Source organism: Rhinoderma darwinii, chromosome 7 (genome assembly GCF_050947455.1).
Source record: "Rhinoderma darwinii isolate aRhiDar2 chromosome 7, aRhiDar2.hap1, whole genome shotgun sequence".
Taxonomy (NCBI): domain Eukaryota; kingdom Metazoa; phylum Chordata; class Amphibia; order Anura; family Rhinodermatidae; genus Rhinoderma; species Rhinoderma darwinii.
Window position 1 is genome coordinate 17,714,648 of NC_134693.1, and position 26,251 is coordinate 17,740,898.

The 26,251-nt window shown below is 42.6% G+C and overlaps 1 protein-coding gene across 1 annotated transcript in view; it reads right to left on the minus strand.

Moving 5' to 3' along the window:
* The window catches only part of USP33 (ubiquitin specific peptidase 33), a 44,316-nt gene that overhangs the window by 1,203 nt on the left and 16,862 nt on the right, over nucleotides 1-26,251 (minus strand). Inside the window, exons 5-23 of the mRNA XM_075832871.1 lie at nucleotides 25,789-25,926; nucleotides 25,555-25,654; nucleotides 24,525-24,594; nucleotides 23,125-23,238; nucleotides 22,365-22,443; nucleotides 20,670-21,084; nucleotides 20,454-20,582; nucleotides 15,836-15,948; nucleotides 13,111-13,283; nucleotides 12,954-13,024; nucleotides 11,196-11,229; nucleotides 9,682-9,727; nucleotides 9,254-9,434; nucleotides 7,582-7,708; nucleotides 6,119-6,288; nucleotides 4,431-4,512; nucleotides 2,765-2,873; nucleotides 1,154-1,256; nucleotides 672-740 (exon numbers count right to left, since the gene is read on the minus strand). Of these exons, the coding sequence (XP_075688986.1) occupies nucleotides 672-740; nucleotides 1,154-1,256; nucleotides 2,765-2,873; nucleotides 4,431-4,512; nucleotides 6,119-6,288; nucleotides 7,582-7,708; nucleotides 9,254-9,434; nucleotides 9,682-9,727; nucleotides 11,196-11,229; nucleotides 12,954-13,024; nucleotides 13,111-13,283; nucleotides 15,836-15,948; nucleotides 20,454-20,582; nucleotides 20,670-21,084; nucleotides 22,365-22,443; nucleotides 23,125-23,238; nucleotides 24,525-24,594; nucleotides 25,555-25,654; nucleotides 25,789-25,926 (2,323 nt within the window). The remainder of the gene's footprint in view (nucleotides 1-671; nucleotides 741-1,153; nucleotides 1,257-2,764; nucleotides 2,874-4,430; nucleotides 4,513-6,118; nucleotides 6,289-7,581; nucleotides 7,709-9,253; nucleotides 9,435-9,681; nucleotides 9,728-11,195; nucleotides 11,230-12,953; nucleotides 13,025-13,110; nucleotides 13,284-15,835; nucleotides 15,949-20,453; nucleotides 20,583-20,669; nucleotides 21,085-22,364; nucleotides 22,444-23,124; nucleotides 23,239-24,524; nucleotides 24,595-25,554; nucleotides 25,655-25,788; nucleotides 25,927-26,251) is intronic.

Consider the following 26,251-nt stretch of genomic DNA (forward strand, 5'->3'; position numbering starts at 1 on the left):
TCCGTGTTCACTGACCCGATTCACCCACTAAAGTTAACGGGTTTGTGAAGACTGTTGGGTGCCGTGAAAAACGGCACGAGTGGCACTCTGTCGTGTGCATAGGGCTTATACATCTGCCGCAGCAAAAATCTCTCTTGATAGTTTGCTACAATGTATCAGTCTGGAGTGAGCTCAGAGCAGGACTGGGTATGTACGGTTTTACAATCTGTGAGAGTATACCAATTTTTTTTCATTCACTGACAGCAAACAAATATCTCATCAACAGCTAGAGAGATGCAGGTAGGAGACCATTGCTGTACAAGGTAGAATTCTCCAAAAATATGTGCCGATTAATTTCTTAATTCATGGTTATAAAACGTTCAGAGCTCTGTTTTCGGATACAGAACTCCAAACTACTGCAAAGGCGTATAGCTAAATAATTAAAATCTGTCTGCCAGCAGCCACCACTAGGGGGAGCTCATTGCATACAGATTATAGAATGAAACAGTATACAGTAAGCTCTAAAGCTCCCACTAGTGGTGGCTGCAGCCAACCAGAATTATATCAAACTATTTCTATGCAGGATCTCTGTATAAGAAAATCGACGCTCCAAACGTTATAAAGATATATTGAAAAATGTATCAGCAAAGACATTGACTTTAGTTAAAAACGATATGTAAGAAGCCACTCACCTTGCTTCAGAGTTATATGTCCGCACTTACTGACTGCTATTTTTGAATTATCAATTGCACCAGGAGGATCTGCACAAAAACAAACACAATTTAGATTTTAGTAAATATTCCGACTCCTGATAACATATCACATTGCACTAGCCCTGCATCTAAATACCCAGAGTGGCTTGTTGTAGCCCCCCCCCCCCCAAGTGCCTAATAAATGGGGCATATGCCCCCGTCTACCCTATAGTACACTACACCCAATAACTCTACTACTCTATACTATTGCTTCCTATAACAACCACTTTTGCAACAAAATGTCGTATTTCCTACGGATACATTGATTTATGTAACGAACGAGTGTAAAAATGCACTTTTTTTTCCTATTCCCTCGGATGGTGGCTTATGTTTGCGACACGTCCGTCCATGAACGAAATGCGAGATCACAGCAAAACGCGTTTTCTATTTCTATTATCAAACAACATAATAATCACACTTACCAACGTCCTTGCCCTTTACAAAGCCTTCCCACTCCCGGAACCAGTGCATGCTGATGCAGTAAATAACAGCCAGCGAGTCCTCTTCTTGGAAAGCTTTATTTAGCTGTGGAAACGCAGATATTAAGCTCTTAACGGATTACGGAGGCCATAGGCCGAACATTAAAGTGCTCACGATGTTGTCAGAAGAGTAATTACAGGGCATCATTTAGCAGAAGATAATCACACTCTGTACGAGTTTATGGCGCGCGTATCATAGAAACGCCATTACCTCCAGCTCTAATTTTTTCGGCCTGGCCAACACAGAAAAGAGATTCATCAAGACTGAAGCAGTCATTGCAACCAATCAGGGGCTCTGAAAAATGAGAGCTGGAATCTGATTGGCTGCTATGGGCTACTAAGTTTTGATAGATATTCCAGATTGTATATGGCCATACATTAGGGATTTGAGACGGCCGTTTTCTGTAGGACTTGTCGTTCACGGTTGGTCTGTGAAGGTCATCGTTCTGGACGACAACGCTATAAGTTAGACCAATATATTGACCTCTGTCTTGACCTGTGGTCTTGGCTTCTATTAATGGGATGCAGATCAGTTGTTTAGCATAAACAACGACCGAGAAAAATCCAACATGGCAGATCAACTTTTCCATAGATTTCCGCCTGCGGTCAACATCTCTCAAGCTTGTTCGTGTCACAAAAAGGCTCCGACAGTCAGCAGAAAATGGTCTAAATTATCATTTTTGGCCCGACTACAATTTTTAGTGAACGGCCAGTTTTAGGCAAGGTTCAGACGCAGCAGTTATTACGCAGCAACAACAAAATGCACGCTCCAGATTTCAAAATATGCAGCATTCCCCGAATTTCATGTGGATTTTGGTCTTAACCGTCCCATTCACATATGTTGTACAGTTATTTAATATGGATTTTCGCCGTGGAATCCACACAGAAAACCTGCATCAAATACTCCGTGTCTGAACGTGGCCTTTTATAGTACTTTCACATATACCACTACAATGTGGGTGAAAACGGCAAGGTGTTCTAGACGTGTCCTATGCGTTGACCGTTTTCCCCCCTCTGACTTCCATAGAGAAAACCCACAGCATTCAAAAACTGGACTGTGATACTGGTTTAGACACAGATCTAGGAAAATTCTTCAAAAACCCAGATTGCTTAAAAAAAACACTGGATTTACAAACTACACTTAAGGGGATATCAAAGTGTAAAGGCATCAATCTTAAAAGAGATTTCCAAATTTATGTGAATAAAGCTTCATTATTGAATAATAAAAAAATAACACGGCTTTCTAATGTGTTTCAATTCTTGGTAGTGATCGCGATTACTGCTTGCTGTCAGTGAATTGAAACATTGTTGCTTACATTCAGAAGCTGAAAATGTATTACTCTGTACAGGGAAACCAATGTGCATAATGTTTTAACCCCTTTAACCTCAAAACGCACATTATTTGTCAGCTAACTTAGTTTGGTTCATTCTTCCCATTCTCCAAATAAAGCCATTCACGCACTCATCTGAACTTCCTGGTTTTTTTTCACCTAAAACAAAATCATCATTAGGAAAACTGGAAGAAAACGACGCCATAAAAAAATTTCTATATACCCGAATGAACGTCTCCAGTTCCATTTTCCGCCTTTTTTCAATCTTCTCCAGTTCGGTCTGACAAGTGTGACATACATAAAGGTGGTTGACAGCTGGGCCCCCTCCAAATCTACAAGTGTCAAGACAATAGGAAATATTTTTAGATTAAATAGGCACGGATAACTACTGTGTGAGTAGAAAGAAGTTTTTGTAATTCCAAAAGGATTCATAGAATTTTCATAGATTCATAGAAATCTCAATACAATTCAATCTAGTCCAGTCTTTATGAAACAAAGTCAATTTTTTAACACCATGTTGTTTTGAGGCCCAACATTCTGTGCTGAATAATTTCTTAATGTATATTTACAGCAGTTTGCGTTGTTTTTTCTAGCATATAAAAATACCTCTTTTTTGTGTGGTTTTCCTGTGTCCCACTTGGTGCTGCTACTAATCTGTGCTGCTGGGGGAGAGGCTGTGTGCAGAATCAGTCTCATTCCCCCTCTAGCAGCTAATAATATTGTCCATCTTACTTTTCTTGCAGATAGGCAACATGGGATCCAGAGAAGGGACATTATATACTGTGTGCCATCCAAAGTATACACACCCTTAGAATAAAATCAAACAATAAAGACATATAGACATGTGCAGGGTTCATATCCGTTTTCAGGATGCAGATCTAACAAGCTGTGAAGAAGGCGTCTCGTCAGCTATACTGTCATGCTACTACAGGGGCTCTGCTCCTTCCCTGACAAGCAGGGCAGAAAGTGGTTTCTATTGGCTGCTCTGCCGTGAACAAGGGATCGCTATGCAGAGTAATGGCTATGGTGATAGTAACTGAGCACGCATGTCCACCAGCACTCATCTCAGTAGGGGAACGTGCAAATTTCTATACACTTTAAATACAACATGGTGGTGCCAAGTAAATGTCATAAATCTTCACTGGATCGTTTTTTAGCAGAATGAAAATGGAAAAACATTGTGCATTTCTTTAAGCTCCCCCTAGTGGTGGTTACAGGCAGAATTTTATCCTTTACCTCTACGTCGGGAATGTGGAGCACCGTATAAGAAAAAACAAGAGCTCTAAAGGGCTGGAAGATATATAAGAATCTTAATCAGCACAGAGTGGACATCCCCTTTAAGTCCTCTTCCATCAGCAAAACTGCTAAATACAATATCTATTTCGGGGGAAAGCAATGTGGCTGTCATTAGAAGAGGCTGATCAGGAATCTGGGAAAGCTGGGTGAGGCAGAATTTTTTCTGAAACAGCTAACACGACTAAGGTACAAAAGTGCTAAATCCACACCCTTATCCCCCGAAAAATCTCCTCTCTGAGCATCACAGCGTGTAACCGGAGAGCAATGAGAAGGTAGACGACATAATCACATTTAATCCGTTCTAGACAATTCATTCAAGTCGGAACAAAGGCGTCAGCCCCCCACCTCTCACCGATGCAGCATTAAAGTACTCCTAAGCCTACAACATAAAATATGAATAACACAAATACTACACATTATATATATACACACACACACACACATGCACACACACTTACATATACTAAGCTTCATACTGCAGCATTATGGGGTAGGTATTGAGATCGGTTCAGATACAGCAGCAATGCTTTTATAATTGAGAGTTGCTGCTGGAAGAGGTTTCCTTAGTCGCTGGTGATGAGCACAATACACACCTGCCATATAAATAATCCCATATGTTCTGCGGCAGCATCACCACCAGGTCTTCTATCAGGCCGGCCTTACGTGGCGGAACACCTGGAAATAGAACAAAGGTTCACGTGTTGATTGGAATCATACAAACGTGCGGTCCATAGAAAGAAAGGCACATGATTTATTCAGGGACATTGATGGTCTATCCTTAACCCTTTCCCGTCACAGCCATTTTCTGGATTTTCTTTTTTTTTCCTTCCCACCTTCCAAAGGCCATAACTTTTTTATTTTTCCGTCCGATAAAGCCATATGAGGGCTTGTTTTTTTTTGCGGAACGAGTTGTAGTTTTTCACGGCACCATTTATTGTACCATATAATATATTGGGAACCTGGAAAAAAAATCTTTGTGGGCTAGAATAGGGAAAAAACTGATTCCTCAACCTTTTGAGGAGTTAAATTTTTACGTCTTTCACCGTACGGTAAAAATGGCGCGTTAACTTTATTCTACCGGTCAATACGATTATGGCGATACCAAATTTATATATATTTTTTTTTATGTTTTATTACTTTTACAAGGAAGACACGAATTGTTAAAAATAAAATTTGTGTTTAGTCGCCATGTATAGTGTTTATTTTTCTGGCGATTGGGCGGTATGATGGCTTATTTTTTGCGGGGCGAGCTGTAGTTTCTATTAGTACCATATTAGGCTACATGGGACTTTTTGATCACTTTTTATTACATTTTTTGGGGGATATGAAGTGACCAAAAAAAACAGCAATTCTGGCGTTTTTATTTTTATGGCGTACTGTGCGGGTTAAATAATGGTATATTGTAATAGTTCGGACATATACGAATGTGGCGATACCAGTTTTGTGTACATTATAGGAAAAATTGGAAAAGGTGGGTTTTTTAAACTTTTAATTTTTCTTGTTTACACTGCTAAAAACAATTTTAAACGTATTTTTTTTTTTACACATTTTACTAGTGATCGTTGGCACAATACACTGCAATACTAGGGTATTGCAGTATATTGTCATTTTTACTTGTTAAGTCCTGCCAGAGGCACCCCCCCATCGATTGCATTGCGGGGGGGGGGGGATTAGCTGTCAGAGGGGGGCGCCACCCTCTTTTAATGTCTTAGATGCTGCGGTAGCATCTAAGGGGTTTAACGGCCAGGAACAGCGCGACCGCTGTTCCAAGCCGTTAGTCGTACAGAGCGGGCTCATCGGGTGAACCGGCTCCAAACATCACCTCGGCCACCAGAACGCAATAGTACGTCGTGGTGCGTATAGGGTTTAATGAATGGGGCCGGAGCTGCCGTACCTGAACAAATATTTCAGCGTACACAGTGTTCTCTCGTTTCGGCTGGTTGATGAGGGTCCTGGTGGTCGGACCACCACCGATCCCACAATGGTGGCCTATCCCAGAAAACCCCTTTAAAAATGGTTGTATCGTCTGTACAACCCCATTTCATTTGCCCTAATAGAGTATATAGAAGCCACGACAAGGCCATGTATTTATTTGAATAGGCGCAATGCTGCATTTCCATGTCGTTATCACCTGATCTCTCGGGGTTAGAGTGGTGCTTTATTCTAGGAAGGTGTTGTCCAGTTGAGACAAACCTTTAATTCCCACCCTCATACTTGTAATTTATGACAATTAGGGAAACGAATTAATAATCCATCCGTGAAAATAATACTTTGAACGTACCGCCATGCACACAGAGGAAGTCATTATTTGAGATGGGCCCAGGTTCTGCAAACGTCTTAAACTTATTGAGCCACTGGCGAGAGATGTAGAACTGCAGGAGGCTGGGCTCTGTCAGGTTCAGCAGACTCGTCACTCGTCTCCGCTCCTTCTGAGCGTCTTCACTTGACTTTCTGGGTGAAAACAAAGCAAAAAAAAAAGGGTGTCTGAGCTAGAATTTCGAACATCATTTAGAACAGTGGTCTCCAACCTATAGCTTTCCAGCTGCTGCAAAACTACAACCCCCAGCATGCCCTGACAGGGTGAATTACCATAGGTTGGAGATCACGGATAGAGAACATGTAATTCACTGGCTTTAAATAGATTTTAAGTATTTTTCCAAGACTTATCGCCTGCCTGTAGCTCAGTCCATTAATGGCTACAGGTGGTTTTACATGAGCAGATATCGCCCGTGTTAACCACTTCTAAAACGAGCGCCAATCGCCAACACAGCTGGTCGATTGGCTCGTTTGCTCCCTTCAAACTGAGCAATTATCTTTTAGTATGGGGACGAACCATCATTACTACGATTGTTTGTCCCGCAGCATTTGGCCCTTTCACAGATTTCCCTGAACAGCGGACCACCGGCTGTGCAGGGGAATTGCAGCAAAGCCCCATTCACTTGAATGAGGCGGTCCTGAAGTTCCCTGTCCAGTGGGTTGCTGGGAGCACCGCTGTGCACGGAAAAACAGTCAAGGGGCTGCAGCACTAAACCAGAAGTCGGAGCCCCACTAATCAAAGTGATGGCATGCTTGCGATTTGCCTTTACTTTACGAGATTGGCATAACCCTTTAAAGTGGGTTTAATAAGATCATAAAATGCCAGCTCTTTTCCAAAACAGCGCCACTCTTATGCATAGGTTATGTCTGGCATTGCAGCTTTACCCCATACAAGAATATGGGGCAGAGCTGTAATACCAGATAAAGCCTGTGGACAAGAGAGGCGCTGTTTGTGGACTAAAAACTTTTTTCTAATATCTCATGCAACCCCTTTAAAAACGACATTAAATATTTCTCCAGCACAACTACCGCATACCACAAAGACCTTTGCTGAATTATAGGGATATCCTACAAAGCTAACTATTCCTCATAAACACCCCCTCCCCTCCCCCCTCTCTTCTGCAGCTTGTCATGGCTTTCATTCCTGCTACTCATCCTCAGTGCCCTGTGTTCCCCAAGGGCAGTAATAAGTTTGGTATGCCAATTTCCATGCCAGCAACAATAAGGATGTCTGGCCTGCCAATCCCCTCCTGTAATACTGTCGGGACAATTTAAATGCTAACAATTGCTCAGCCGAGGCAAATAACAAGGAAATCCTCATAGCGAGTGAAACAGTAATCATAAAGCGTTACGTTCCCTTCTCTTAATTGAGAGGCAATAAAGATTTTTAATGAAACAAAAAGGTCATAATGAGAGAGAGCAAATTACCTGTAGAATAGCACATAAGCCTCAGCGTTCTGCACAGTGGCCTCAGACACTTCTGTCACGCTTTGGTCATCAAATTCATACCAGAGATTGTTCAGGTTGTTGCGACAATAGGCAATATAGTGACCGCCTGGAACGTAAAATGTTTATTAGTCAAGCAAAAACTCCCAGCAGAATAATTTGCTATTAAATGGGGCACCGCAGAGTGAACTGAAGCCCCAGATTATATACAAAATCTGCACTGTAGTGTCTCTATACAGTTCCTCTGAGAAGCACAAGAAAACAGCGCCAAAAAGCAACCACACAGTATGGAAACCAAGCTGCATCATAGCAGCACCACTGAGCTGTCAGGGGTGTGTCTGTCAACAACCATGTTGACAGTTTCCAAAAGCAACCAGCAGAATTGACGGAGCCCTGACTTGGGCTGGGCAAACAATAAAAAAAAAACTGAAACCGGAATTCAGCGCAAATAACCGACCTCATCTTGCGCATTTTGCTTTTTTTCTGGTTTTCAACTATATCCTGAGTACGCAGATACAGTTGAATCCTATAGTAGATCAGGGAGCCGTCAGTTTCCTGCTCTAGCATTGACTATGTAACGCCGGCCCCTCACGGCTTGGCGCAGACAGGCGCGATGACGAAACTGCCTCTCGCCTGTCTGTGCCGAGTCGTGAACGGCTCTCCACATACAGGAGCGAAGCAGTGACGTCATGGCGCCTTTCTGCGCCAAGCCACATCAGACCAGAGGAATCTCCCTTACTCGTCGTTGGAACGGGGTTAGGTATGTATTATATTCTTTTTATTGGGCACCATTGGGGCTGTGTGGAGGACAGCCGCGGGGGCATGCTGCCGCGTGGGGGGCAGCCACGGTGGCATACCGCGTGGGGGGCAGCTAAGGGGGCATTATACCACGTGGGGGGCAGCTAAGGGGGCATTATACCGCGTGGGGGCAGCTAAGGGGGCATTATACCGCGTGGGGGCAGCTAAGGGGGCATTATACCGCGTGGGGGGCAGCTAAGGGGGCATTATACCGCGTGGGGGGCAGCTAAGGGGGCATTATACCGCGTGGGGGCAGCTAAGGGGGCATTATACCGCGTGGGGGCAGCTAAGGGGGCATTATACCGCGTGGGGGGCAGCTAAGGGGGCATTATACCGCGTGGGGGCAGCTAAGGGGGCATTATACCGCGTGGGGGGCAGCTAAGGGGGCATTATACCGCGTGGGGGGCAGCTAAGGGGGCATTATACCGCGTGGGGGGCAGCTAAGGGGGCATTATACCGCGTGGGGGGCAGCTAAGGGGGCATTATACCGCGTGGGGGGCAGCTAAGGGGGCATTATACCGCGTGGGGGGCAGCCATGCCAGCATTACACTGTGTGGAGGCAGTGTCAGGGGATATTAATTCAATGGCGTGGCTTGCAAATAGGGGGCGTGGTATGCAAAAAGGGGTGTGACCTAAAACCTAAAAAAAAACGTTCATTAATCGGAATCTAGGTTACATGTTCAATTAATCGTGCTTTTCATTTAGGTTATAATCGCCCAGCCCTACTCCGGAGTATAATACATGTAACTCAGGATCAATACAAGACCAAGTTGCTCAAATTTTTATGCAGAGTAAGGCTATAAACTATAAAATGTTACTCAAAAGATGGACATTAAAGGGAAGGGTCTATACTCACTGCTGGCTGTGCCGTGGTGACAGATGACAGACAAAAGGTCATAGGTAACAATCTGACTGGGACTTTCCTTTGCAAGGAACTGCTGCAGGTCAAGACCTTCCAACGGGAAAGATACATGGGTCCCAATTTTGGTGGAGAACATCAGCTCATGTCTGAACCTCTTCAGGTGAATGCTCAATATCTACAAGAAACAGATCATATTTATAATCCACAATATAAGGAATTACACCACCTACATAATTACCACGAGCTTCTTCATTTGGAAGATGGCATCCTAAAAAGTCCCAGCATGCCCTGCCAGCTACTGGAAGACAGTGCATGCTGGGAATTGTAGTAACATCTTGTAAAAAACACCTTAGCTCATCCCCTGCTGCGATTCATGGGAGGAAAGTGAATACATTTTAATCTTGAAGGACAGAAGGACTGACCTCAGGAAATTTCTGCACTTTGCAAAACTTGACGCCGTTTCTTAACCTGGAGAAATGGAAATGAAGAAATTGAGTTCATGTCTATTAACTTTTAGTGTCAGGAAAAAGAAAATTCCACATGATAATAAAAGTGAAAAACTTGCTTTGGAAATGTAATTACAGTGGAATTCCTTTAATCCGGCATCTGAATCTGGCAGAGAGAATTAATTAGGAAATGGCAGTAAGAAGATTTGATAATCCAGGAACTGTCCGTGTCCATCAGTGCCAGATTAAAGGAATTTTTTAATACAAAATGATAGTAAACATCTCAAGGGTTCAGAACAACGCAAGCCTGGAGGCCAGCCTAAGAAGAAACCTTGTTAACCAGCTGTCATCTATGGCAGGAAACTGCGGCCAGGCAAAAACTTCCCTTGTAGCACCCCCTCCAGGAGAAATGTAGTATTACAAGTTGGCTATTCAAGTTAACGGACAACCTTGTAATACATGGACGGGTAAATCTCTGACAGCTGCTCTTTGTTATCGGTTCCATGATCTGGCAAACAGAGCGGGTCCTGAGGGGACGACCCCCCCACTATGACGGCCATATGCCCTAGTAAAGTACATGAAAGAGGGTCGTCTTGCTGAGAGAACCCTATTAAAGAGGCTCTGTCACCAGATTTTGCAGCCCCTATCTGCTATTGCAGCAGATAGGCGCTGCAATGTAGATTACAGTAACGTTTTTATTTTTAAAAAACGAGCATTTTTGGCCAAGTTATGACCATTTTTGCAGTTATGCAAATGAGGCTTGCAAAAGTCCAAGTGGGCGTGTATTATGTGCGTACATCTGGGCGTTTTTAATACTTTTACTAGCTGGGCGCTCTGACGAGAAATATCATCCACTTCTCTTCAGAACGCCCAGCTTCTGCCAGATCACGCTGTGACGTCACTCACAGGTCCTGCATCGTGTCAGACGAGCGAGGACACATCGGCACCAGAGGCTACAGTTGATTCTGCAGCAGCATCGGCGTTTGCAGGTAAGTCGATGTAGCTACTTACCTGCAAACGCTGATGCTGCTGCAGAATCAACTGTAGCCTCTGGTGCCGATGCGTCCTCGCTCGTCTGACACGATGCAGGACCTGTGAGTGACGTCACAGCGTGATCTGGCAGAAGCTGGGCGTTCTGAAGAGAAGTGGATGATACTTCTCGACAGAACGCCTAGCTAGTAAAAGTAGTAAACACGCCCCGATGTACGCACATAATACACGCCCACTTGGACTTTTACTTTTAAACACACCCACTTGGACTTTTGCAAGCCTCATTTGCATAAATACAAAAATGGTCATAACTTGGCCAAAAATGCTCGTTTTTTAAAAATAAAAACGTTACTGTAATCTACATTGCAGCGCCGATCACATGCAATAGCAGATAGGGGTTGCAAAATCTGGTGACAGAGCCTCTTTAAATAAATTCTACTAAGATTTGGATGAAGAATATTTCATACACAGTACATTAAAGAAAAAAACACAACACTTACTTTTTGCATTTCTCACAGCTGTACATGTTGTCACCTGCACAAAAATTAAGAGAGACTAAATATAATCCTTATATTTCACAGTTAAAATCTACAGTTCAGTGACTGATCTTACTGATTTTGTACCGATCGCAAGTTTCTTCAAGATATTTTCACATAGCGGATTACAAAATTCTGCTGGTTGCCCTTGGAAACAGACAGCGGTTTATCTTATCCGACATGTAACAGCTGAGCTCTAACTATGTAACTCATCTGAGCTCCCACAATGCACTGCTCCACGGTAACAGGAAAATCAGCAGAAATCTCAATTTAACTTTACACGGGAATGGAAAGGAGACTATGTACCTCCAAATCAGTACAAAGAGAGAGGAAAAAATAGGACCAAATATGCTAGGCGCTGCTGTGCTAATTTTGTTTAATGAATGAATTGAGAAACAGGCTACGCGTTTCGACGCAGGACATGCGTCTTCATGAGGCCATAAATATACAATCCTGCGTCGAAACGCGTAGCCTTTTTCTCAATTCATTCATTAAACAAAATTAGTACAGCAGCGCCTAGCATATTTGGTCCTATTTTTTCCTCTCTCTTTGACTTCATTCCTGGCGGTAAATTTCCGTTCACCGGCTTTTGGACCTGGGCAGCAGCTATACTTTGGATCTGTTTACACACACCCTGGGTGTGTCTCCTCTTAATGCATCCCTATAGCGGTGATCTGCATGGAGGCTTGACTCATACCTTTTAACAGCGTTGTGCCTGGTCAGCATAACCCCTCTAGGTGAGCATAATTTGCCCTATTTTTTGGTTTCTCATGACCCGTGGATAATTGCACTATGTGGCGCCGTGTGTTTTTTCTCCTTTTCTACAAATCAGTACAAGATAGGTTTTCACAAAATATACTACTGACCGATTTTTCAGCGCTGCAAAGAAAATACGATAGACCTATGCAGATAATGCCAATATAATGACTGTCGCATACACAGGGGGGTCTAAAGGGCATGTTACATTTAATTATTTTTTTTGTCGCCATGGTTACAGACTACAAACAAACCCTGTGTAGTCTGAGCCCGAAGTCATATCCCACTGCATCGGTCACCTGCCAAATGTATGTTAGCAAGAGGAAGGACGGGAGTATTCTATACATATTTATTAGCATCAGTGGTATTACTGATGGGTTTGTCATGTTCTGAATACACCTGAAAACAGCGTTGTGAATATGAAATATATATATATATATACATCCCCAGGCTGTAGTCTGTAGGTAAAACGTTATTCTCGCTATACACTGCAGATAGTAGTCGTTTGACAGCTACCTCCGCATAAACATGTAGCATGCATGTTTACTACTACAGAGAGATAGAAGTGGCTGCCAGACACGCCTGGCGCCACTTATCTCAGACACAAAGCAAAGAAACAACGGCTGTGTGAACGGCCACATTGAATTCCATAGGTCCGTGGGACGAGTGCTGCTTCAACGGCCGTCCCACGGACATTTAATACGCTCGTGTAAATAAGCCCTTATACTGGATTTTCTGCAGCTTTTAGTCGCAAAGAATAAGTATTACCCAGCCCTGCTCAGTTACACTTATTTAGGATTCCATTTTCCAAGGGGAAATACAGCAAGAATAAAAAAGGCATTGTACCCAGGTCACAAATAAACGAACGGTCCAGAATATGCAAAGCACCAATAAAACCCATTTTCTATTAATCATCGTACGGAATGAAACATGAGAAATCAGAAGCAAATTGATTGTGTAACTCACCTTTGAGTTCGTCCCTGGCAAAGAAAGCTGCGAGACAATCCTGTAGTGTGACAGTGGGACCCCAAAACCAGCTGGGAAGAACACGGCAAAAACATTGAAGTAAAACAGACGATACACGGTGGAATGCTTACAAGAAAACGAAGATTACAACCTGTACCTCTTAAAATATTCCATGAAGAACGCGATCCATCCTTGAGGTGCGTACGCATCCCCGCAGGAGCCAGCCTTAACTAAAGACGTCTGATGGCTTGACGAGTGCAACTTCGCCAGATCTTCCTTCCCCGGGATTGGGAGGGAGAGGTCCTGAAATGTTTCCAGCGTTACAGAAATCTAAACGGAACACAAAATCAGGAAGAAATTAAACAATAGCATAGAAATTCTCCACCAAATTTTTTTTCTAGAAAACGCAAATTAATACTGCAGGCCAAGACGACGAATGGCATGGGATGACTGAAGCCAAACTCAGAAGTCTGGTCCTAATTCAGCTTGAGCTATACAGGCGAGTCATGTCTGACCGTTACTAGGGATACACTGCCTAACAACCACAACCTTTTCAATGCGGTCGTCTGGCAGCACATGCCCTAGCAACCAGTCTGTCTCAGATTACTCCGGTATTCAGCTCAGGACTAACATACAAATGAGGACAAAATAGGGACAAGGAGGCTGGGCTGGACTTATTTTTTGCTTTTGTTAAATAATATATAATAGATAATCATATATTGCATTCAAAATAAGCGCCCATGTACCAGCTTTTATGTTAGTAGCACATCCCCGTGGCTGCACTGTATAAAGGTATCTCGTAGATGCGCCCTGTTCTGCAGTAACTACACGCTAACCACCGGCTTAACATGATGATGGGTGACATGACATCGCCCGCCTCTGCTGTGTCACGTGACCTGGTATCCTCTATACATTGGATGGAAATAAGTGTAAATGCATGTGCCTGGTCATGTGACATATGGCGGAGGGAAAACAAGGATGGCGGACAACCCCCTTAAAGAGGTTTTCCATAATTGAGATGTATCACCTATCCACAGGATAGGTGATATATATCTGATCTGTAAGGGTCTGACCGCTGGGACCCCCACCGATGAGAACAGGCTTACCTTGCAGTTCCTGTGAGCCCCATATTAATGGAGCGGTACTGTGCATGGTTGGCCACCGCTCCATTCATTTCTATAGAGCTGCTGAGCCTGGGTGAACATGCGCAGTACCGCTTCATACCTATGGGCCTCCCAGGAACGGCAAGGTAAGCCCTTTCTCATGATCGGTTGGGGTCCCTGTGGTCCCCACCGAACAGATATTTATCACTTGTCCTCTGGATAGGTAATGAATATTGATTATGGTAGAACCCCTTTAACCAGATAATCGCATTCAAAGAGATATAACTTTTTTATTTTTCCGTCGACATCGCTGTATGAGGACTTGTCTTTTGTGGGAGTAGTTGTACTCAAGTACTTTTTAATGGCACTATTTTGGGGTACATATAATTTTTTTATTAACTTTGATTAACTTTTTTTGGGGGGGGGGGGGAATAGAAAAAACCCCACTATTGTTCTATGCATTTTAAATTGACGCCGTTCACTGTGCGGCGTAAATAACACCTTCCCTTTATTCTATGGGTCGGTACGATTACGACAATACCACACAAAAAAACACTTTTGAACTAAAATGAGTTGTTTTTGCATCGTCGCTTTCCAAGAGCCGTAATTTTTTTATTTTTCCGTCAATGTAGTGATATGTGGGCTTGTTTTTTGCGGGACAAGACATAGTTTTGATTGGTACTGTTTTGGGGTACATTGGACTCATTGATTAACGGTTATGACTCTTTTGGGGGCAATGGAAAAAAATAGCAATTTCGCCATTGTTTTTGTTACAGTGTTCAAGCAGCTTAAATTACATATTAACTTTATTGTTTGAGTCATTACGGACGCAGCGATACCATATATGTGTACTTTTATTTTTTACTAAATAAAACCACTTTTTATGGGGAAAAATTGATTTATTACTGTAATTTTTATTAATAATTTTTATTTCACATTAATTACTTAATTTTTTACTCCCACTAGGGGACTTTACTATGCGATATTCAGATCGCTGCTATAATGCTTTGGGATACTTAGTATACCAAAGCATTATCGCCTGTCAGTGTAAATCTGACAAGCAATCTAATAGGCATATACCCAGGGCAGACCTGGGGGCTTTTATCAGGCCCCCGGCTGCCATGACAACCCATCGGAGACCCGCGATTGCATTTGCGGGCCGCCAATGGGTGACAGAGGGATCCCCCTCCCTCTGTAAACAAGTTAAATGCCGCGATCGCTATTGACTGGGGTTAAACGGCCCCGATTGAAGTGCAGGACTTAGACTGGGCCGCTGTGAAAGGCGACGGCCTAGCCTAAGCCCCCTTAGTGACCGCCGTGAATAGGCGTATTGGTGGTCACTAAGGGGTTAAGGGCTACATACACCTTTGAAAACGTTTTTTTTTTTAATAAATAAAAATGCCTATCAGTGTGTTTGGTGCAACTTTCTAGTTACTTTTTATTAAAAATGAGTTGTACTTTTTGAGATACAGCTGCTTTGTATCCTGTGTACAGAGCAGCTGTATCGTGCGCTGAGACCTAAATACGTCAGGTCAGCGGCACTGACGGGTTCAGCGACAGCGGGTCCTGCACGTCTCTTGCAGACAGGATCGAGCTTCTACCGATCACATGTAAGCTCATAACTTCGATGTGATCGATAACAAGTGATGCACGTTTTTATTTTAAAAAAAAGTTTTCAAAAGGCGTTCATAGCCTAAGACTGGGGTTGGACAGTTCCCTCAATCGCTCCGGTATGATGTAATACATATTTGACTGTTCTCATTCTCCAGTAGAACTTACTCTATCACATGTCAGACACTGCACCGAGCTCACTATGGTACCATCAAAAACATCCGATATCACACTGCGGTACTTCTTCTGCCTCTTCCTCCTAGGCAGGCAGATTGTAGGAGCTACAAGACAGGAAATAGGACTGCTCACTTTAATGCTACAACAGTCATTTAGATTCAAGCAAGAAAGGATTTATCAGGAATTCTCACAAATAGCAACGAATACATTGAATTTTCTTTAATCCAGCGTTCAATAAGCGACAAAATTTCGGCATTTATTTTTAGCACAGAACTGAAGTGTTACATTTCAGATAAAATCAAATTATAAAATTGCTCTGATTAGTCCACAAAGTGACAGTAGCAGATTCTGCATGAACATTTTAGTTTGAGCTTCGCTGCCCTTTCAAGGGATAATTTTGATATTTCTCTTTGACCAACTGATAATCCAGCACCTAAAAGAGTCTCATTTAAATGGTATTCCTATCTCCCCTTTTTTTTTTAGAACCTATATCTTATTTTCTATATAAAAATGTTTTATATATTACACCCCTCCAATCTTTTATCTTACCCCTTTTGTCCCCACTATGGGACTGAATGGTTCCGCACCTTGTTCATTATCTTTTCTGCTTGAGTGGGCGGTACAAAGCCCTTCCTCCACATAACCAGCAAGTGGCGCTGTTATAGATCACAACGTCGGTTGCATCAGCGCGCACGCGCCCAATGCTGCTATGTATAGTATTATATGCACCATTGGGAATAGAACATGGCACCAAAAAAAATCTTCAAAAAGGAGATTTGCTGGTTCCCTCCCTTGTTATCATCCACTATGTGTTGTGTGAAAGCGCAATGTCCTCCTCCCTCTGTCCCCAATTCAGTATTCTGTTCCCCACAACCTGCAGAAAGGAGAGAGTTGGCCGGGAGCTTTTGCGCACACAAGATCAACGAATGATCCCAAGAACACGGCCAGACAAATAGAAAGCGGTTAGGCCCCATGCACACGACCGTAAAAGCGCCCGTAATTACGGACCCATTCATTTCTATGGTCGACGGACACCTTCCCGTATATTTCCAAGAAGGTGTCCGTGCCGTAGAAACTTGCTGAAAAAAATTGGACATGTCCTATTTTTTGATTTTACGGACTGTGCTCCCATACTTTGTAATGGGAGCACTGCCCGTAAATATTGACGGCTGCCCGCGGCAGTCCGTGCCTTTAATTACGGGTCATAATTACGAGCACGGTCGTGTGCATGGAGCCTTAGGGCTCATTCAGACGAACGTAAAACTCATCCGTGTGCTGTGCGTTTAAAGAGGCTCCACATTATAAGTGGCCTATATTGTACATGATCTGATCGGCGCTGTAATGTAGATTACAGCAGTGTTTTTTATTTAGAAAAACTATCTATTTTCACCAAGTTATGACCTATTTTAGCTTTATGCTAATGACTTTCTTAATAGACAACTGGGCGTGTTTTTACTTTTTGACCAAGTGGGCGTTGTACAGAGGAGTGTATGACGTTGACCAATCAGTGACCAATCAGCGTCATACAATACTCCCCATTCATGTAATCAGCACATAGTGATCCTGCGTGGTTCACGATGTGCTGTCATACACACACATTAATGTTACTGAAGTGTTTTGACAGTAAATAGAAATCTCCTCCAGCCAGGACGTGATGTCTATTCACAATCCCGACACTTCGGTAACGTTTGTGTGTGGCTTACAGCACAGCACATAGAGATCACGTTGTGCTGTCATTTACAGCGTGATCTCGTGAGATTACGCTTGCTGTGCTGTAAGTCCCACACAAACGTTACAGAAGTGTCGGGATTGTGAAGACACATCCCGTCCTGGCTGGAAGGAATGTCTATTTACTGTCAAGACACTTCAGTAACGTTAATGTGTGTGTATGTGGCTGCACATAGTGAACAAGGCAGGATCGGTATGTGCAAAGTAAATGAATGGGGAGAAGTGTATGACGCTGATTGGTCACTGATTGGTCAGCGTCATACATTTCTCTCCACAACTCCCACTTGGTCAAAAGTAAAAACACGCTCATAACTTGGTGAAAATAGATTGTTTTTCTAAATTAAAAACACTGCTGTTCTCTACATTACGGCGCCGATCACATTATGTACAAGATAGGGCACTTATAATGTGGTGACAGAGCCTCTTTAAATCACGCACAGCACACGGACCCATTGATTTCAATGGGGCCATTCACACATGCAGGAGTTTTCACACAGTGCGTGTCCGTTGCGTGAAACTCACTGCATGTCTTATATTGGTGCGTTTTTCACGCACTTACCCACCCATTAAAGTGTATGGGTGCGTGAAAATCACGCACAGCACACGGATGCACATTAGGCTGGTCACAAAAAAAAAATAATCAATGTTCGAATTTTTACCGGGGGACCCCCCCTAAAAGTTGTCAGTTGGCTAGAAAATTTGATTGGCAAAATTTCAGCTCAACTCCATAACGTTAACCCGTGGCTCATTGAGGTTAAAGTTTAGAAAATCTGCGATTTTTAGCACAAAAAAAAAATAAATCACTGTTTTTCCTCCTTAAAATGGAAACCATTCATCCCTAGAAACCCGATTCTGGTCTCATTTAATAGGAAATTTTGTTGCCTGGAAGTTTGAGTCTCATGACTTTGTTGCTAAAACTTATAGATTTAGTGGTATTTAGCATTTTTCGGGTCAGGTCGTGGTGCTTATCCTCAAAAGTGACTTTTCATGGCCTAAAAACATTACCACATTCAATTACATCTGCTTTCCAGATTTTGCTTTTTGTATTTTTCATTTTGTACATTAAACGTGGTTTGGTTGGAGGTGTTTTCAGTGCGCTTTGCGTGATATGCGCATCAATTCCATTGAAAAAAAAAAATGTGCTTTGCGAGTGCGTGAAAAACTCATGCCACTCGCAAAGCACACTGATGCAGAACGCAACACACACGGACCAGATTCACTCGCGCTTTTCACGCTCTCGCGCTGATACGCTCGTGTGAATTTAGCCTTAAGGTGCATCTGAGCAAGCATAGCCACTGCTGAAACACCGCGGGGGTGGCTGTATTAATTGGAACCAGACAATATACAAATAAAATAAAGGACATCAGATCCAAAAAGAGGAATATCTCAAAAACCGTAAAATAAAATATAAAACAACAACAAAACCAATAAGGGTATTGCTAAGTTTTATAACTTTACACAAGGGACCTATTGAAATATGATCTTCAAGACGGGAAAACCGCTTTAATGTTGGTTTAAAGGTGTTGTCTTACAACAGAGAAGGCCTTTAATATGAGAGCCGACGCAGTGATTAGGTGATGGTCATGGGTCCCCCCAGAAAGCAGCTGATTCTTCCGGGGGCAGTTTCCTTCGGCTGATCATTTCTCTATGTAGTATTATATGGCGGCCATTTGTAACGGGCAGTTTAACACCATTTTCTGTGGACCTTTGACCCTTTTTCGTGACAAAAAATATTGCAACGCTGCCGATCAAAGGCAGATATCTGAAAAAGTTGAACTGCGGTGTTAAGATTTTTTTTCAGTCATTATAAGGTGCGGTCATTGAAAAGTCATTCATGCCAAACGACAGGTCTGCACCCCATAATAGAAGGCCAGTCCAGGCCACAGATCAGATTGATTGGCTTTTTTGTCGTTTTAACTTATAGTGTTGTCACGGAGGGCGAAAAACTTCACAGACAAACCATGAACGACAAGTCATTTATTTAGAAACCGGCCGTCTGAAATCACTAATATGGGGCCAACTGCATGCAGTACTAAGAGGGGACGCGCTTAGAAATATTGGGCCTTATTTATCAAAACGCTCTAACAGAAAAACTGGTCTTGTTGCCCATAGCAACCAATCAGATCTCAGGTTTCATCTCTTACACTGCTCAGAAAAATGAAAGATGCGCTGTAATTGGTTGCTATAGGCAACACGATCTGCCGCAACCGACTTAAATGCTATGTAAACCTTTGACATTTTTTTATTTATTTAAATAAAATTGTCCATCAGGGTGATTGGTGCAACTTCCTAAACACATTTTATTTAAAAAAAATATATATGTTTTTTGAGATACAGCTGCTTTGTATTCTGTATATAGAGCAGCTGTATCTTGCTCTGAATCCTGTCTCGGTCAGGTCAGCGGTACTGACAAGCTCAGGGTCAGCGGGTCCCGTATGTCTGACAGGCAGGATCAAGCGGCTATCAATCACATCTAAGTTTATAACTTACAGGTAGGATCCAGGGTGTCAGAGGCCCGCTGACACTGGCAGGCCCCACGGACCTGACGGATTCGGGTCTTAGCAAACAATACGGCAGCTCTGTATACAGGATACAAAGCAGCTGTATCTCAAAAAATAAAAATATTTTTTAATACAAAGTAATTAGAAAGTTGCACCAATAATACAGACATATTTTATATTAAAATTTTTTGAAAATATTTCAAAGGTATACATAGCCTTTAAAAATAAACATCTATGATGAATATTATTCAACCAGGAGTCCAGAGGTAGTAAAAAGCAGGACATGCTCCTCTAGACTGGTCACAGCCGCCATGAGGAGCCCCAAATCAAAACAGGTCAGTAACATTTCAGTATTGTTGGGGTGTAAAACCATGTAATACCTTTTTTATGGCTTGTCCAAAGGCTACCGGATTTCGGGAGGCTGCTTGACAAATGGGGAGCTGAGCCCTCACTAAGTAAGGGTGTTTGAGAAGCAGACAGGTCATTCATGATCACTTCCGTAGCGTAGTCTACAAAAGAAGACATTTCACGTATAGTTCCCCCATATTGTGTTACAATGCAGAGACCACGGCACTGACCGACTGTCCATCACTTACCCGATATCCGACTCTGGATCTGAACCTTGACCGTTCCTTGAGAGGAATACTCATTGTCCTCCACCAAGCTCTCGAGGTTCTTCTCCAGATCTTGCAGGCAGTTGTTCTGGCTCAAGTGGTTGGAGATCTTCTTTTCTTTCTGCCGGGATTTCACCGTTTCCTGCTCCTTTTGGTCCTCCTGAATTAACATTGCGGATTCTGAAAGTTCCTCGGATAACTTTCGACTTTCGTTTTCAGTGTGATCGCTGCTGGAGCCGGACTCGCAGGACTGAAAGTCGTTGTCGGACTGGTTTTTCTCCTCTTCCATGATCTCTTCTAAGACACCAGACTGAGGATCCCCTTCTGCCTCAAATACTTGCTCCTTGAGTTCTTCATGTAGTATATCCATCAAACAGCGCAGGAATTCTTGGGCGTCCTACAAGGTCAAGTCAGACGTAATTGTTTTTTTGTTTTATTTTTTTATTTTTCATGCACAGCATTCCCTACCTGTTGTGGTTTTGCCGCAGTTTCTTCCCATTGACCTAAATGGGGGAAACTGTGGCATTAAAAAAACCTCATGTAAAAAGCTATTGGCCTAAATACACAGCAAACACCTAATGGCCTCATGCTCTGAGAAAAGGGAATGTTGTGCCTCAAATTAGTAAAAGTAACAGAAAGAGGAATTAGGACTCATGCAAGACTAATATAGAACCGTATTGCCCAGTGTTGTATGCCGTATATATCACATCACACTATAAATATTCCATATGGTCTGATATACGGCATTACAATTCTTTGCTGTTTATTTTCTTAATGTGTCTCTACAGGGGAGCCCAGTTTTTCCAAATTAATAAATAATATAATTCTGTTTACATGCAGCCACCACTAGGGGGAGCTAACAGCCAATGGATTTTTACAGCTAGTATTAAACTCAATGGTAGCTTTATAAATTGATAGGCAGTGAGCTGCCCCTAGTGGTGGCTGCAGGTAGCAGCCAAAGTCAGTAGATCAGTGCGGGTCACCCTTCCAACACAGGCCCCATAGAAGGATGGTAAGAATGCCCATGTTGTCTGATCCTTCCTTCTTCTGATGTGAGACATCAGAGTACATTTGAGCAGGCTCAATAGACATGAGATTGTTAGCAGATCTCATTGAAATTAGGAATATTGGCCAAAAAAGGTCTCATGTCTATGTCCAATTTAAAAGAAGTTGCTCAGTATTAAAAAAAAATGGCTGCTTTCTTCCAAAAACACTGCCACACCTGTCCGCAGGTTGTATCTGGTATTACAGTTGGGCTCCGTTGAAGTGAAAGGGGCTGAGCTGCAATATCACACACAACCTGTAGACAGGTGTAGCACTGTTTTTGGAAAAAAGTAGTCATGTTTTTTTGTTTTTCAATCTTGGACAACCCCTTTAAGAGCTGAATGACCAAGTGCCCATCAAATGGGTCAGCACTTTAATCGTATTCTCGCTTATTGGATAGACACAGTTGTACTTTGCATTAAAGAAAAAAACAAAACAAAAGTGTAGCTAATTTTTCCAATGTGGTAAAAAAAGCGATTTACAAGCCAATCATATAATCATGCAAAGTGAAGCATCAATTTACTAGGAGTCAAGAGACAGTAGATGGTCTCCGAGGACCTCCGCACCTGGATGTGATACATTACCAACAAAAAGCTACTGTCTCCGGAGACCCCAGAAGCAGAGGACTCTTACCTGTTGGGAATAGCCTCGAAAAGTTGGGTTTACTGTTTTTATGCCTTGGAACAGATTAGTAGGTATGACAGAGCCGGGCCTGGGGAGAACAGGGAGAAGTACAAGAGACCAGGAAGGGGTTCTGTTAGATTATTAACCAGCAGAATTAGACAATAAGTGAAGTTCACATTGCAGTTAAATATTTTTGAGTGATACAATTAATTAAAATTATTATGAGTGATAAATTTATCTTTGCTTGGGGGGAGGGGGCACAAAAATGGTGGTTATAGTGAATGACGAGCCTTCCAAAAGACAGAAACATGGGTGGTGATGGTGGGGGGTTTAGAGGGTACAAAGCGGCAGGTTGGCAACGTGTTAAAGTGTAACTAGACGTCAGAAGTTTGGATTGGTGGGGGTCCGAGCATTGAGCCCCCCACCAATCACTATAACGAAGTTGCAGAAACGCTCGTGTGAGCGCTCAGCCGCTTCGTTTCTGTTCGGCTTTTTCCGGAAAGCCGATGTAGCGGTGTACGGGCTCATACACTTTCTATTGAGCCCGTACTCCGCTACATTGATTTCCGTAAAAAGCCGAACACAAACAAAGCGGCTGAGCGCTCACATGAGTGCATTTGCCACTTCGTTTTAGCGTTTGGTCGGGGTCTCAGTGCTCGGACCGCCACCGACCAAAACTTTTGACATTTCACTATGACGTGTCAGCAGTTTGTTGAACGTTTAGTTAACGTTAATGTTTTGCAGATTTCTGGTGAGCAGCTAGACCTACCGGTTCTTGTGCCAGATTTCAGACATCAGCTTTTGGTAGCTTTTACAGAGAGCGGGCTTCTTGTCCGTACGTGCTAGCCCCCCACAGTCAAGGAAGAAGTGTGTGAGAGGAGGACTATAGAAAGAAGAGAGAAAAAAAAAAGATAGAGAGTCTAAATCTGCCGAACATTTACAAGATTTACACAATTTGGTCAACTTTATTAAACATATATTTTACAATATAAAAAAAGAATCATACATAAAGAAACGGTGGCTACTTTAAAGATCATAATGCGAGGGCTCTATGACAACTTTTGGTCAAAAGACCTCAATGTTTTCCTATTGGGGGATGTGGGGGGCATTTCGCAAATCAGCCGGAACGCTTTTTTTCCTATAGGGAAATATCGAGGTTGCATGATAGTTATAGTAACGCTCAATTTTACTGTGACCAAAAGTCGCCCACCAGCCGTTGCCTATGGCTTGCTTTACAAGCTGCGATAATGTGTACGATCTGAGTAATATTACCATTGTCGGTTTGGAGCATCGCAGCGTGCAAACATTCCCGAGTGACGGGTTCAGATAGTTGAAATTGCGGTGAGACATTTTCGGGTGTTCTACAAGTTACGGTCCTAAGATCTTGGTGGTCATAAGCCGCCTATTTTTGGATTTCCCCATACCTACTAAGCCATGTGCCCGATGTAATTTAGACCGCAAAATCGAAGGTAAATACTCGTCGTACACCTCATCATGAATGGATGTTATCGCCGAGATAGAAATTGAGTCGCGGAAACACTCAATGTGATTCTCCCTAACTGCTACTTTTCCTAAGAGTCATTACATGGGATCCTGCAGACTATTCGAAGGAGGGGACTATACATTTTCCAGTTTTTTGGGCCCAGTATGACAGCTGGATGTGCATTAGACCTTGCCTGGAAACGTAAATGAGTGCAATTAATGAAAAGTTGTTGTTAATATCACTCATAGATGTTTTCAGACATGCTAAATGGAGAAGGAACAGACCAGAAACTGGTGCAACGCATATCTGAGGGTGGAGGGCACTAGACGTATCTGCCCCTACGGCTTTGCTTACAATATGTAGATCCCTTGAGTACAATGATCTTCCTCCTAGAAGGTCTATACCTGCAAAAGTACGATCTCCAACCGACTATGCAAAAACAAAGAGGCACATAGCAAAGACCTTGACTATGTCTGGGGTCTTACGTAGGGTGGGCGGATGATCATTGCAAAAACAAACGGATTTGGCAGATTTCTCAACAATTATACAAATCCAATTCTGTTGGATTTTAACTCTGTGCTCAGACTACTCTGGTTGTTTGCTTTCGTGGCTTTATGCAAGTCTATATACATATGAAAACCAGACCCACCTTGTGATTACATACTGGAAATATCAGCAACGCTTACCAGTTGGACAGGGCCTGCAGGGCGGCATTCATATAACAAGTGTTTCCAATGTTCTTCAGTCCAGTGAGACCTAAACATGGTGAATAATTGAATCAGCAGATCAATAAAGTGACAGGCGCCAAAGCTTATAAATAGAAAAGTCTGTGCAATGAATAAAGGAGCCAAAATTGACTTTTCACTTTATTGGCACAAAGTTTATTTTTTATCCTGTTCATGTTTTACGCTAAATAACTTGCCATATTAATTCTTCAGGTTATTACTGTTGTGTAGATACCTAAATTTGTGTTTTTATGCAATGTATGGGTAATAAAATGTATTTTATGCTAAATAATTACTTTTTTTTACCTTTTTATTTATTACTTTTTTTTTATCCTATGAAGGGAAAGCTTTTGCATAACTTTATTTTTTACTAATAATGTATCAGCATACTAATGTACACGAATACATTATACTGTGTCACTATAACACAGTGTGTCCTAACAGCAGGCATACTGAACAGACAGCTCAGGGGTCCTTTCTAGGTCCCCAGGGCTGACTGCAGAGGGTTCCTAAGTCTCCGATCGTGTCACCGGAATCGCGATCAAAGAGGGGAGTGCCGATTGATCATGCTGCGGTCATAGACTGCAACGATCAAAGGATTAAACAGCTGTGGTCAGACCTCCCAGCTGTATTGCGCAGGGTGCTGGAAGTTCAGTAGCTGATAATTCCAGCTCCTGCTTAAAAGATGAGCACTTATGAGCTTTTTCTACAGAAATGCCAAAAGACGTGGACCTGCACCACCCAGCGTCAAAAGACAGCGGACGGTCGTTTAGGGATTAGTCTAAAATACAATGGAATACAATGTATCAACAAGCAACAGTGCCTCTAGTGGTCAAAAATCCTAAACCTGTAAGCGTACTCCAATGGGCCCCTAACATATGGAAGTGTGAACAGCTCTATAGCATAACAAGTGCTCCGTATTCGGGACCCGCTCTATATGGAAAAAATCCAAATCTCGATCACGCTCGTATGAACTGTAAAGTAAATTTACCTCTTGTCTTCAGCTCGTCTTCTTCCAGTTCAATGTCCAGGTTGTCGTAAATCACCGCAGGGGGCGTTTTTAGAGTCAGATTTGATGTCATTCTTGATTCCTTTGGGGGCGGGGGAATAGATTTTTTTTTAATAAACGCATTGACTATATGATCATTCTGATCTATAATCCCTGTACGGGTTTGGCTGATCAGCTGACTAGTGCGGGCAGTAAAGCAGACGTGGCACTGAATACCTGTACAGGGTGGTTATCCTGAGGTTTGGCGTTAGAAGACGGAGCGCTCAGCTTCCGATCCAGGAACACTTCTTTACTGCAGGTGTAGCACCAGACTCGCAGCGTGGTGAGGTTCACAGTGAGGCAATGCTTGGTGTCCTACATAAAGAAATGTTATATAGCAGATTACTGGAAAATTAAAATCATCACAGGAGTAATAGGAGATAAAAAAAATACAAAAAATAAACAAAAGCCCATTCTAGCGAGTGCTGCAAAACTAAACACAACCCATAAAAAATGAAAGACACTGTTTATAGGGGAAAAAAAGCAGAGCTCATTTTTTTCTAATCTTATATACAACCCTTTAAACCTAAAAAGCAAAATAATTCAGTATTAGAAGAAAAAACTTCTAATAAAAAATAAGGTATCTCATATCCGAATTTCCATTGTCCCATGATTACCCCTTTAAGTGTATATGCCGAGA